Source organism: Trematomus bernacchii, unplaced genomic scaffold, assembly GCF_902827165.1.
Source record: "Trematomus bernacchii unplaced genomic scaffold, fTreBer1.1, whole genome shotgun sequence".
Lineage (NCBI taxonomy): Eukaryota > Metazoa > Chordata > Actinopteri > Perciformes > Nototheniidae > Trematomus > Trematomus bernacchii.
Window position 1 is genome coordinate 13,694,977 of NW_022987714.1, and position 14,152 is coordinate 13,709,128.

The 14,152-nt window shown below is 38.3% G+C and overlaps 1 protein-coding gene across 1 annotated transcript; it reads left to right on the plus strand.

Annotated features, from left to right (window-relative positions):
* The first annotated feature begins 1,796 nt into the window (after positions 1–1,796).
* LOC117491255 (cytochrome P450 2F2-like) lies at positions 1,797–11,346 on the plus strand. Its single transcript, XM_034141145.1, has 11 exons — positions 1,797–2,012; positions 3,079–3,241; positions 4,047–4,199; positions 4,402–4,562; positions 5,128–5,196; positions 5,367–5,474; positions 5,661–5,799; positions 7,325–7,410; positions 7,705–7,806; positions 9,800–9,941; positions 10,048–11,346. The coding sequence occupies exons 1-11, from the start codon at positions 1,851–1,853 to the stop codon at positions 10,233–10,235; spliced, it is 1,473 nt and encodes a 490-aa protein (XP_033997036.1). The 5' UTR covers positions 1,797–1,850; the 3' UTR covers positions 10,236–11,346.
* Positions 11,347–14,152: the final 2,806 nt, after the last annotated feature.

Genomic DNA, 14,152 nt, shown 5'->3' on the forward strand with positions numbered 1-14,152 from the left:
TCAATGACCTACAAATAATCCTAATAATAATCCCATTTTCAATCTTCAAACTGTTCATATTTTTTGGTCAATTAACAAACCTGTTACAAATGTGTTGTTCAACACATTTGAGCCTTTGCCACATTTATTTGATCACCATGGAAACCTTTGATCTCTGGACACGTCGTTAGCTCAAATATAAACACCTGTGTCATGGAACACGATGATGTCATAACTCCAATTGACATGCTCAGAGCAGCAGACTTCAGATAATGGTTAATGGTCCTGCCCTCAACAGCTCTACGTCAATTATGGGGTGTCATCATATGCCGTTTCCATGGAAATGCATCCCTCGCCATAAAACACGATGTCGCTGTAACTCCGATGGATGCGGTCCGATCGTCCCCCAAACTTCGCTTGTATATTACCGGTCCATGCCTAAACAGCTTTACGCCAAATCTGAGATCTCACCATAGGCTGTTGCCATGGAAACGCATCCCTTGCCATAAAACACGATGTTGTCGTAACGCCTATGAAAAGGGTCAAAACAGCACCACACTTCAGATAATGGTTAACGGTCCAGCCCTCAACAGCTCTACGTTAATTATGGGGTTTCATCATATGCCGTTTCCATAGAAACGCATCCCTCGCCATAAAAGACGATGTCGCTATAACTCCCATGAAAATGTTCAAAAAGTGCTCAAACTTCACATGTGTGCTAACAGTCCAGCCGTGAAGACATCTACGGGACAGTTTTGAGATTTCTTCAAATGCCGTTGCCATGGCAACACAATGCTCACCATGAAACACGGTTTTCTCATAACTTCAGTGAAAATGCTCCAAAAGGCCCAACACTTCAAAGGTTTGGTAACGATGCAGCCATCAACGCATCTAAGCGTATTATGGGATGTCATCAAATGCCGTTGGCATGGCGACAGATCATTCACCATCAAGTTAGTTCAAAAGTTTGCAGTTCAAATATTCTGCTGCTTTTCCAAGCCTTTTTACTTTCTTTTCTTCTCTCATCACACATTCAAGCCCCCAGTGTTCATGTATCATTTCAATCTAAATTCTTCACTTTCTTCTTACACATTACATTTAAGCATAGCAGTTTAGCGTCAGCTTTTCAGCATAAAGCATTCCCACTAGTAATTTCTTCAGGAATTGCATTCTCTAGTTGGATAATTCATATCCTGCAAGACTCCTAAAGACAATGTGTGTGCATTAAACATGGTTAACATGTTCGTGTGTCATTTAGAAAACCTATTTTTGCCCCTGTGTTTCTTGTATTCGGGGGGCATTTCCACGATTGACTGCTGTGGCAGGTGATGTTGTACTCCAAGATTATTATTGTTGTTGCGCAACTGAATAATAATTAATCTCAACCATGTCTTTGTTTGTGTTTTATTGACCTCTCTCTGTGTTAACGTTTAAGGTTGGTGAGCCATAAATTGCACTAACAATACTGCGGGTGAAGCAGCCTGTCACTGAAGGAGCTGAACAGTGCAGACAGGGTTTCCTGGAGGGGGTGGGATATATTGTCCAATAGGGATTACAGCTTTGCCATCACTCCCCTGTCCCCCACCAACTCCCAGGACAGAGCTACCAATTCAACTCAATGACTTAATTTCTCTCTTATCAAGGAGCTTATGTAGCAGCATATGAACAGGCAATTTATTGTGGATTAATCCTGCTAAAACTTGTCAGAACCTATGCCCTATTAAAGTGTGTAACCTGATTCTGTTTGTTGTTTTCATTCACCTTTAACACAGGTGAGCAAAGTACACAACCAGGAGAGGCAGGGCTAAGCGCTGAGCTTCACTTTTAAAGCAAGTCAATCAGCTTGCCTCTTTACTTCAGTCCATTCCACCATGTTTGCTTCAATCCTCCTGCTATGTGTCTGTGTGGTCTTCATCCTCCTTCAACTCAAATCCCGGAGGCCCAAAAACTTTCCACCGGGACCCTCTCCCCTTCCAATACTTGGGAACATTTTGGAACTGAGTCTAGATAACCCCCTGAAGGACTTTGAGAGGGTAAGAAACGCACAATCAAATAAATGATATTGTGCTTCCAATGCTTTAAATCGTTCTGGGATTGTGGTTTAAACTGTAAATAGTATGTAACATTTGTCTGGATTTGTTCAAGACTTGTGGCCACTGTGCTGGTTTTCCTGCTAGTGAGTTTCAAGAATTACTGGTGCTGCACTATGAGACTAATTACTGGTGCTGCACTATGAGACTATTAATAAAATATTTTGGCTATTTGTGTACAATACATGTGAAAGCCACTCAAATCAGTGCACTCTATACAGAGCTTTCCAGTGTATAGATTACTAGAAACAGGCTTTTCAGACACTGCTAGTGATTACATAACACCATGCCTATCTGTGTACAGAGGTAACCTTCTGTGCACTTAGACTATTGCCAACCAGTGGTACAGGCCATACATATTGGGCGTTCTCTAACTTACACACAATACATTACCTAGTAATAAGTCAATATTTGGGACGAGCTTATGGGATCTCTACTGCCAAAGAGTTCACCACACATTGTAGGTTAAAGGGGAATCATTTTGTGGTGCTCAATGCAATCACAACCAACACGATGCACACAATTGCTGCATCATTTAGCAATTTATTTTGCTTCGCATGTACAATAAAATTACTTTCGCTGCACACTCATAGTTGTCATATTGTCCTTTTTGTTTTTTATCTTGTTCATTTTCCTAAATGTACCTTTATTCATTATTTTCATATTAGCGTTTCTAATTGTTATTATTATTATTATTATTATTATTATTATTATTATTATTATCATTATTATTGTTATTATTTTTATTATTATTATTATTAATAATATTATTATTATTATTATTTTGTGTTACTCTTTGTAAATTATATTTATTTTTAGTTGATCTGCTTTACTGACGGACTAGTCTGCTCCCGACTGTCTACTGTATGTTTGACATGCTGCAAGCCAAATTTCCTATGTGAACCGTTAAAGACAGAAATTAGTGGAGAAATATGTTTTTGTTTTACTTTGGTGAAAAAATCATATGTATGTATTTCAAACACTGACATGCTATCTTGTTGTCCCCCAGCTGAGGAACACCTATGGAAATGTGTACAGTGTGTTTCTCGGTACCAAAGCAGCTGTTGTCATCAATGGGATGAAGGCCATGAAGGATGCTATAGTGACCAAGGGCATTGATTTTGCTGGAAGACCACAAGATCTGTTTGTCAATGACAGTACTGAGAGAAAAGGTAAAACAGACATGATGTCACATAGGGCAGATATTGTATCACTAAATGTATTATTTAAAAAAAAGAGGCTGCAATAATAGTCTCCATTTCAAACAGGTTTGAAGGTAGATGAGCTCTGAAATAGAACACATTTAACAGTGATGAACCTATTTGTGACATTGGATGATGCAGCACTGGTGAATTGATTTTCCCCAAATGAAGTTGTGCCTCCTAAATATGCTGCCAGACTGAAGTTCCCACACTACACCGCTCGGTTGCTTCCTTCAATGGTTACCAGTGGCTGCCCAGTCTGTTTTAAGAAGCTAATACTGATGCTGTGAATGGATCCGGTACTTCCTACAACATGTGCACTTGCTTTGCATCAGCCAATCGAATCCTTACTTCGTCACTGTGACTAGGACGAAGGCCCCCTTAACGAAAACACACCTGTTTTTATCCTGGCTTGAAAATGACATAACAAGCTTCCCAGTGATATCAGAACACATGCAAGTCTACAAATCTTCAGTTGCAGACTGAAAAAACCACCTGCTTAATTAATTAAAATATATATAATTCTCACGTCTGTACCTAGCACTTAGAAAGGGTTGGCTTACTTGAAGCCAATGTGGTTGCACTGACAATGTTTTGTCTTATTGAAAGTTAATATACTTTCAGGATTCTTGCGTTTTTTTATTTGTTTCTCCCTGGTTCAATGCACTTTTTGTAAGTTGCTTTTGATAAAAAGCCTCAGCTAAATAAATGTAATGTGATGATCTGTGAGTTCACACTATGTGCTCACTCACTTTTGCCTCTTCACATGTTATAGGAGTAATTCTGGCAGACTATGGCCCGAGTTGGAAGGATCACCGTCGCTTTGCTCTCATGACTTTAAGGAACTTTGGTCTTGGGAAGGATTCCATGGAGGAGAGGATTCATGGAGAGATTAAATACATTACCGATGATCTGGAAAAGAGCATTGGTATGTCATCTGGGGGTCCACTATCCTTACTTGTATGTTAGGGTTAACCTTAATCAGTGGCACCACAAATGATTGATGATTATAGTACAAAGTGGATTTTGATTTATGTCATACATGTCCCTTAATGTTGTTGAATTCTGCTCTGTGGTTGTTAGTTTAATCTTTCTTTGTATTTTTGCGTTTTACATTTGGTCTTTTTCAGGCAAATCCCTTAGTCCTCAGCTTATGTTTCATAACGCAGCCTCCAACATCATCTGCCAGGTCCTGTTTGGTCAGCGCTACGAGTATGACGATGAGTTCATCAAAGTGATTGTGAAGTGCTTCACCGATAATGCCAAGTTAGCCAATGGACCATGGGCTATGGTGAGCCAGCATGTTCAGCCTTTAAATAAGAGGAGTCTTAGACTAAAATGTCTGCAGCTTGCAGTGTTTCAAACTAAAAGCTTTTAGCATGCTTTTGTATCGATGTTTGCCAGTTATAATGTGCCTCATCTGAATTGAGCATGTTAGTATGCTAGCATTGGTTAATTAAACCAAACAGAAAGGACAACTGAACCTAATGGTGTCAGGTCTTGAAGATGGTTTCGAAGGAGAAATTCTAATTTTGACCTTCTGAAACAGGTGGACATTTCCATCCCTGCATTAGTTTAAAAAAGATTATGAAATATTGTATTGATCTTTTCTTTAACCTTACTTTAAACACATGTCAAAGCTGACAATATCCTAAAACAATGCTAACATGTTGCTATATATTCTGTTGTCAAGATACACAACTAAGCATCGTTTGACGGTCCTTTTAACACCTCTTCACTTCATTCCAGACAACCATGTGAATTAAAATGATCAGATGATAATGAAAAATAAAAAATAAACTGTGTGTATACCATTTTAACCTTAATCGTTTATTTATTTTTCCTTTTTATCACAGCTGTATGACTCTTTCCCAATGATTCGTAGCCTACCACTGCCCTTTCGACGGGCCTTTAAGAATGTCAAGGTATGTAATCAGAGAGAGATTTAAATAAAATATAAAATACCTATATAAATAAATATAAAAATGGTACAGTAGATTTTTCTGACACATATACAGTGACAACCCAAACATTAGGTGGTTTATAAAAAAAAGAAATACTAAAAGTGTTGAATAATTACTTGAATGTTTTTCAGACGTGTCAGGCTCTTGCACTTCCTGTAGTGCAGGAGCACAAGAAGACCAGAGTCCCTGGACAACCACGAGACTTTGTTGACTGTTATCTGGATCGGCTGGATAAAGAGGTGTGTGTGTGTGTGTGTGTGTGTGTGTGTGTGTGTGTGTGTGTGTGTGTGTGTGTGTGTGTGTGTGTGTGACACACTTCAAAAGTATTTATTTAGTAGGTGTGTGTGGTAGTTTCTATGCTCTGTAGGATATGTGGGTAACATTGACTTGTAATCCTGTTTGTCTCTATCTTCTGCTGTTCCTAGAAAGGCAATGATGCTTCTACCTTTTCAGAAGATCTGATGATTATGTACACTCTAGATCTTCACTTTGCAGGGACTGACACTACCTCAAACACCCTTCTTACTGGTTTCCTTTACCTAATGACCTACCCACACATACAAGGTATGCCTGCATATTTGAATGACTTTTATGTTCTATAGATCTTCCATTGATTGTCTATTTATATTATAGATATATATATTTATGTCTCAAATCTCATGAACACCAAAAGCCAAAAAAGCAGAAAGACCGCAATGACCTAGAGGTTAAAAGGAAAATGTAGAAAAAGTCTCTGCTGGAGGATTTAACACATTTGATCAAGTCCAAGCATGTACCTTCTGGTTGCGCAACATTGTAGGTTTGTTTGAAATAGGTATTTCAGCATGATTAATGAAGATGCAACCTTTCATTTATACCTATGTCAAAGTGAAAAGATATTGCTTGACATAGTTCAGACGCACACGTTTTTAAAAATGTTTTCATCCACACCAAAACGGTACTTTAGTCCCAAAGGCAACATCAAAGATCGGCAGAAGTAATGTAGGAATTTGATTTTGTTTTTCTCGCAAAAAAAAGTCTTAATAGCAACTTCAGCATTTCAAATAAATGTTTGATTTTTCAGCTATGCACACTGGAATGCATCATTGCAAACATGTACTTAAACGCTGCAGACTCCAGAACTGTAAATACAATGTAAAGAATAATCAGAAGGTTATTACTATGAGGTTGAAAGTGAAGAGGGTGTGGCTGAGTATGAGCATATTGAATGGTATAGACAAAATTGTCACAGTAATAAGTGTAAATGTTAAGTGCGTTAATGCAAGTGCACATAGGTTCGCCTTTTCACCACCTCAGTCATGTTCTTCACTATGCCTTATGCCATTCATCTTCTTTGTCATGTCATTGCCCTGAGATCCTCCACAGCCGGCTGTTTACATATTCCTAAAGTCCCCCAAAATAAGATGGGTGAGGCAGCTTGTATTCACTATGCTCCTAAACTGTGGAACACCTTATCAGAAAATATCAGAGAGGCCAACTCAGTGGACATTTTTAAATGACAGCTCTTTTTAAATGAGCTTTGTATTGGCAACACCCTCCTTTTAAAATGGACTTATAGTCTTTATTATTTACTTAATCTTTATTGTTTTAACTTATATTATAACTGTTTAATTAGAGACATATCCTTTTAAGTTGGTCTTTTAATTGTTTTACCTCTATTATAATTAGCATTACGTTTGTATTATTTTATTCTATTGTGTATATATTTATTTTATTTTATCAATTTTATAGGTTTTTATATTTGGTTGCATCTATTTGTTTTGTCTTACTTTATTTTTTCCGAGAGGAATCATTATCTATTTTATTGTTGTTATTATCCTATATTTTACCTCCTGTGTCCTGGTCCTAACCCATTCAAATACTATTTTATGTTGCTATGACGCATGTTTTCAAAAAGGTCATAACATCTGATCTGAGTGGAATTTCTTGTTTGTTGGAAAAATGTGATGTGTGCCATATTGTAAGGCACTTTGAGCTGCACCTGCTGTAAGATAAGTGCAATATAAATACATTTGTATTATTATTATTATTATTATTCACATTTCAGATATATTGCCAAGTATTATTATGTCTCTGCTGTTTTTCTCAGAGCGTTTTCAGCAGGAGATAGACGAGGTGTTGGGAGGGAAGGATCAGGCCAGTTTTGAGGACAGACACAACATGCCTTACGTGCAGGTAAGCCATTAGACAGATTCCTTCAAATAAGTGCACTTTTATTTCATGTGCCTCTGAGCAGCTTATTTGTCAAACATTGACACAAAGACTAGTCCCGATATATGCAGAGTGAAATTAATCAGGCATTAAATCTGATGATAGAAGTCCTTTACGTTGGGGTCCTTGTGATAGATACATCTGAATCACTTCCTTTGAGCTACATTTATCTTTTTTTTCCCTGTTTGTTTTTTTAAATATTTAGGGACTGAGAGCTTGCATTGTTGTTCTTCTGGTGTAAAAAATCTCTTCTTCCAGGCTACGATCCATGAAATCCAGAGGGTAGCGAACACTGTTCCACTGAGCGTCCCCCACTGTACGATTAAAGACACCGAGCTTATGGGATATTCCATTCCCAAGGTAAGAAGCAGCTGGTCTTAAATAGTTTTTTTGACAAAGGGACAATATAGTAATGTGTTGTGGAAACTCACTGCACTGTATCAGCATACCGCCTTGTAGGGAACAGAGTTAAACGTGACTTTACTGCTGAATCTCATTCCCATTGAAGCTTAAAGATTGTAAGAAAACAGTCACATGTCTTTCAATTTATCGCAAAATACTTGAATAATGGTATAAACAATAGGCCTCATTAACCTAAATCCTCCTTAGTTAGTGCGAATGCTGTGCACTATAGTTCTTCAACTCTTTATTCTTCCTCTTCATCTTCTTATTTCAACTAATACTTTGGCTCTCAGTAACTTCAGCATACTTTCAGCTACAGAAACCATTCAAATATCAAACTATTCAGCCTTTTCAGCACATGATGGGAAACTTTAAACTTTTCAAAATATGTTATACTTTTTTTAAATATTCAGCTTTTTTAACATGTAACTCAATGGGAGGAACCTTCAAATCCTCTTTTACCTACACCTTGCGCCAAATGCTACTCCTTCCACATACTTTCAGCTACAGAAACCATTCAAATATTAAAATGTTCAGCTCCTTCAGGTGCTATGTGTGCTATGACTTTTCTTGTTTTTGACCTTTATACCTTTTGAGATATTTAGCTTAGTTTGGAGCTTGGTAAAGAGGCCTTCTTCAGATGTTAACATGATTTATAACAATAAATAAAAATTAAGAAAAAAGATTAAACAAAATGCCTCCTGAGGGCATGAAGTGACAAAAACGTTCAACATGTCTCCATTAGGGCCCATTGTAAATCAAGCCTGATCTGTCCTCAGAGCAGCAGCTGCACACCTTTAGTAAATCTGCCAAAAATGCCACATTATGGACCTGAAAGTACACAACAAGCAGATTCCGACGCTCCTCACGGTCCTGACATCCTCCACGTGTTGACATTTTACGAAAGCAGCTACCGTTTTTAAACTATAGTTTAAAAGCACATCTCCATGGAAACCTTTGATCTCTGGGCTCACACACAGGTGTTATGATTAGGTGCTCAGCACAGAAACAAACACTGACAAACAGACTGGAGTTTAAAGAGTTTCTTTTCTGTCTGATGGAGACTTCATACTGACTTCAACACGTTCCACATATTTTATACATTATTGGTGACATATGGTTTTAGTTCAAAAGTTTGCAGTTAAAATATTCTGATGCTTTTCAAAGCGTTTTTACTTTCTTTTTTCTTCTTAATACACATTCATTCACTACTACTTACATTTAATATCTAACTCCTTCAGCCTACTTTCAGCTACAGAAACCATTCAACTATTACATTATTCAGCTATTTCAGGACATTGAGGCTATACATTTGGTTGTTTATACCTTTTTTAAACCTTTTCTTTTAAATATTAAGCTTATTTTTCCTACTATTCCAGTTTAACATTTCACTTTCAAGTTTCCAACAAAGTCATTGCAATGCATTTGAGCTTTAACAATTTTGATTCAAATCATTTGACTTTTCTGCATTTCTCCGCTAAGTTCAGCAACACACTTGGCTTTTGTAGATAAAAGCAGCTACAGTACAGAGATCATTCAACTAATGACATATTCAGCTTTTTCTGCATTTTCAGCTAAATTCAGCAACAAATGTACACAGTTTACAGCATTCACACGCATTTTCAGCAGGAAATGCATTTTCTAGTTCGTCTTGTTGTTCTTGAGAAGGGTTCCCTAAAACAAAAAAGTGTTTCATGACTTAAAATGCTAATTGTATTTTTGAAATGATTGGTGAAAAAAGAAATCCCCCTTCTGTACGTAGCCCTTAGAAAGGCTTATTTGAATCCAATGCAGTAGCACTTACAATGGTTTGGCTTATTAATAGCGATTGTATTTGCATTATTCCTGATTTTTGTATTTAGTTTCTTCATGGTTGAATGTAATTATTGTTAGTTGCTTTGGATAAAAGCATCAGCTAAATTAAATGTAATGTTCCTTATTTTCTCCTCAGGGTACGCTGATCATTCCTAACCTGACCTCAGTGCTTAATGAGGAGGGACAATGGAAATTCCCCAATGAATTCAACCCTGAAAACTTCCTTAATGACCAGGGAGAGTTTATTAAACCAGAGGCCTTCATGCCTTTCTCTGCAGGTATGAGAGCATTACAAAAATCAACAGTACAGGTCTCACTGTTTCACACCTGTAGTGGCATGCACACATGTTGAAGATTACTTTGAGGTCTTCTTTTATGTCACAGGTCCTCGTATGTGTTTGGGAGAGGGTCTGGCTCGTATGGAGCTCTTCCTCATCCTGGTGACGCTGCTGAGGAAGTTCAATTTCATCTGGCCTGAGGATGCAGGAAAGCCAGACTACACTCCAGTCTATGGCGTTACTCTGACTCCCCAACTGTATCACATGAAAGTCCAACTCAGGGAAACAAATTAAAGCCGTCTTCAGATAAACAGCAGACCAGAGGAGACCTAGATTGATAAAAACAGCTTTTAAATACTCGGAACAAATACAAAATCAACAATAGAGGGCTTTTTTTGCTAACCGTAATGGCTGTTAACAATACATATATCGAAATATGCCATAAAGGCGAGTGAGCATTAATGTTATAGCTGGACTGCTGGACTTTTACATACATATAAACGTCCGTTACATTCAAGTCCTTTCCAAACGGTTTCACAAAACGCTGTTTAATCCTACTGCGACTGGGAAAGTATTTCTCAGTACACCAGATTTGTGGTGTCTGCCGTTTGCGACCACAACCCACGATGGTGCATGTATTGCAAGAAGTATCATGAGGAGACAGGCAACATGTTAAGCTACAGGTCATGTGGCCTCCACTGGTAGCGGGCTGCCTGAGACACCAATCAAACCCAAAAATATTTCCTGATTACCTTACCTTACTTAACCTCACCTTAGCAATCAAGAAAACATACAACTCTTTATATTATATAAAAAATTATTAGCTTTCAACATGCTAACTTAAGACTACCTGTTATCAGTTGGTGCCTAAAAAGTTGCCCATACAGTACTTCCTTGTAGTCCTTCTAATTAACCCTAGGCCATTATCGTAAGACCTTTACTGGAAATTACCCATCTCAGCAACAAATGATTATCTGCAGTTGCCTTTTCTCTACCTTTAAAACTGTGGCTTGCACTGAGAGGCAATCCCTACATGTTGTTAATCTGTTCCAAGGTCAACAGCCTGGGATCCACCTCTGTTTCTGGTGACTCTCAGGGTATGCAATGGGTTCTCTATTCCCCTAATGGCTGTCTTTTCAGCCACTTTGTCTTTACTTAGGGGCTTTCCCAGCTGACATATGCACTGCAGTCACTAGCTGAATGCTAGCTATGACAGCTAAAGGCCCCTACACACCAATCTGACATCAAAGAACACGTCCCGACGGACCCGACTGTTGTGTCGCCTCACGTCTTCTGCGTCTTGGCCAACAGTTGCACTGGAACACACCGCAAAAACTTCAGCCGACGGCCAAGTAGCACGTACGAACTGCGCATGCGTGAGTGGCAATAACTCTCCTTACCAGCAGGCGGCGGTAGTGTGTATTCGTCATTCAAAAGAGGCAACAACCGGAAGACAGACTGCATGATACACCGAGAGAAGAAGAACAGACTGCGTGATATAAACAAACAACAAATAGCGTGTGCGTTCCATTTTCACTCTACAGCGAGAAGCTCATGGGGCTTTCCCGAACCTGTGTCGAGAGCTGGAGTTAAAGGAAATATCAGATTTGCCTTCTTAATCGTTTGTTTGGGTCCCTCACTTCCGTTTCACTTCTCATGCATTGATTCACTAAGCTGAACAACCAATCAGAGTGATTTCTTTAGCCGACGGCCTTTTACCGACAGCCTACCAGTGTTGCCAAATTCGGCGGTTTTCCAAACCCTCCGGCTACTTATTTTTGTCAAAAGCGACTAATGACTAATCTAACGACTTGTAATGGTGTTATTAGGAACTTTTCTGGTGTTTGGAGACTCACGTATTGTTCAGCAGTTAACGAGCCGCGGGTGCTGCCGTGAGCCCCTCTGCCCTCCCATAGTACTCACAGGTGCTCAGACTCACAGTTGCCTCCCACAGCAGCTCAGCTGCAGTCAGAGCAGAGAGGAGACAGCCACACTCTCCCGCATTGAGACTGCAAATGAATTGAATGAACTGCCAAGCCATCCTGGTTTTGAGCGGGATTTAAATGTAAAATGTAAATGTTTCTTCACTGTCACACTATAATAAAAAAAATAAACAGCCTCAGTCACTTAATCACCTTGTCCACTGTGTGTGTGCCTAGCTCTGTGACAAGCTAAACATTCACGTAGGTCATCATGTCATGTCACAGTCTAAACTATTCACAGAAAGGAGTGGGAATCAAACCCTGAGTTTAAAGGATGGTTGAAGCCATTATTGGAGATGACACACGGGCATACTGCCTTTATTGTAAGGGAGATTTCTACTAAAAACTATTAAAACTATTTCTACTTTCTACTTTGTCTAATAGAGACATTTCTGATCTACTGTCGTCTGGATTTACTCTGGTGGTTTTAAGTTTTGATCTTTGAAGGGGGTGGAACGTTTTTTTTACCGCCATTACATGATATGCAAATTAGGCGATGACGTCATTTAGGGACTTCTGGTGACTTTTCGGACAGCCAATAGCTACTTTCCTTACTATGGAGTTGGCAACACTGCCTACCGATTCCACAAGTTGAATCGGCAGCGGAAGGTGTCGGCACGGCCGAAAAGACACGACGGGGCGGGACACACCAATCTGAGTAGGGCGACAGGACGCTCATCGACGGCCTGACATCTATCGACGCCGAAAATCGGCTTGTGTGTAAGGACCTTTACAATACACATACTTAATTAGGCCCAGCAGGTAAAGGGACATTGTCAGTCATTTATTCAGCTGTATATCAAGCATAGTCGTTATTATGGGAGTTAAACCACACATCGGACTTAAACACAAGAGACATCATCTTGTTTTTTAATTCAAAAATGTAAACGGCTATTTGAAAAGGGACGTTTATATTTGCCCTCAACCTTAACCACATATTTATAACTGAACTCATGATGTCTCTACCTTGGCAATGAAGTTGAAAAAAACAAGAACATAAAAAAAGAAACTAAGTACTTGTTGAGTAATTTAGGCCTTGTAACTAATTCACCACCACTTACTATGGTATGATCTTACTTGAAGTAAATATATCGCCACTTTCGTTGTTGTTCAGAGTTTGATTCTTTATGGTTTTTGCACTTATTGTAAGTTGCTTTGGATAAAAGCATCAGCTCAATGAAATGTAATGTAAAATGATTCATGTCCACTACCTTAATAAGACGGTATTTTTTTAACCCAGAACCAAACAAGTTGTTTTTGTGCCTTAATCTCAGCAAACCTTTATTTTAGAGTTGGGACACCGTATGTGTTTTTTAAACAGGATTTGGTATATATACTTACTACCATTTACCTTTGTATTCAAATGACATACTTTGAAATGTAAACTAAGCACTTACCCAAATTACATACTTTGATTTGTACGTATACCTATTAACCTTTGCATCCAAATGTCTTGTTTGGATATGCAAACTTAGCACATACTAAAATCACATGCTTTTATATGTAATTGATTTATATAAGATTACATGTTGGTGGTCTTTCTGGCTATTTGTTCATGGTTTAAGTCTGAGTAAGAGAATTTAAATGTTGTGCATTCAAAAATAAACAGCCATTTTAACAACATCAGTCTTTCCATTGTCTATCATTAAACACAAATAAAATATTTAAATAAATACATTTCCAATGCGGTAGGGACTGTAAGTTCTTAACTGCAGCCTGCAAAACAGATCAACTTAAAGCAGCAGTAACAACAATGTGTAAAAACAGCTTTAACCAATACACTAATATTGTCACATCCATCCTCAACCACTGTTTCTAGCATAAAGGAAGGTCAATCATGTGAACTTAAGCAGTTTTAGGTGATCACACTTGTCTTTTCCTCCTCATCGTTTGGGCTTTTAGAATATTGTGTGTTAGTACAATAGAATAACATTCATCAGACCATCCAACACATTCAGGCTTCTGCAGTGTTTTAAATCATAGGGGGAAAAAGATGACGACAACAGTTATTGAATGGCTCCCTCAAGTGGGCAATATTGGGAACAGGATTTTATGTTCAATGTGATTTTAAACCTTAAGTCTTTAAATGTACATAAAACTGATATATTAGTTGGTTTCTATTTCAAGGATAAGCAATTATCTCATTGACTACATCTCAGACCCCCATTTTCTCAATTGAAGTTGATCTCTTAATGTAATTCAACAAATGTTGGAAAGCGTTACTCAAAT

Coding starts and splice junctions, on each gene's coding strand:
- LOC117491255 (XM_034141145.1), top strand. CDS start 1,851: ATGTTTGCTTCAATCCTCCTGCTATGTGTCTGTGTGGTCTTCATCCTC. Junction 4,563..5,127: donor CCAATGGACCATGGGCTATG/GTGAGCCAGCAT, acceptor TTTTTATCACAG/CTGTATGACTCTTTCCCAAT. Junction 7,807..9,799: donor TGGGATATTCCATTCCCAAG/GTAAGAAGCAGC, acceptor TTTTCTCCTCAG/GGTACGCTGATCATTCCTAA.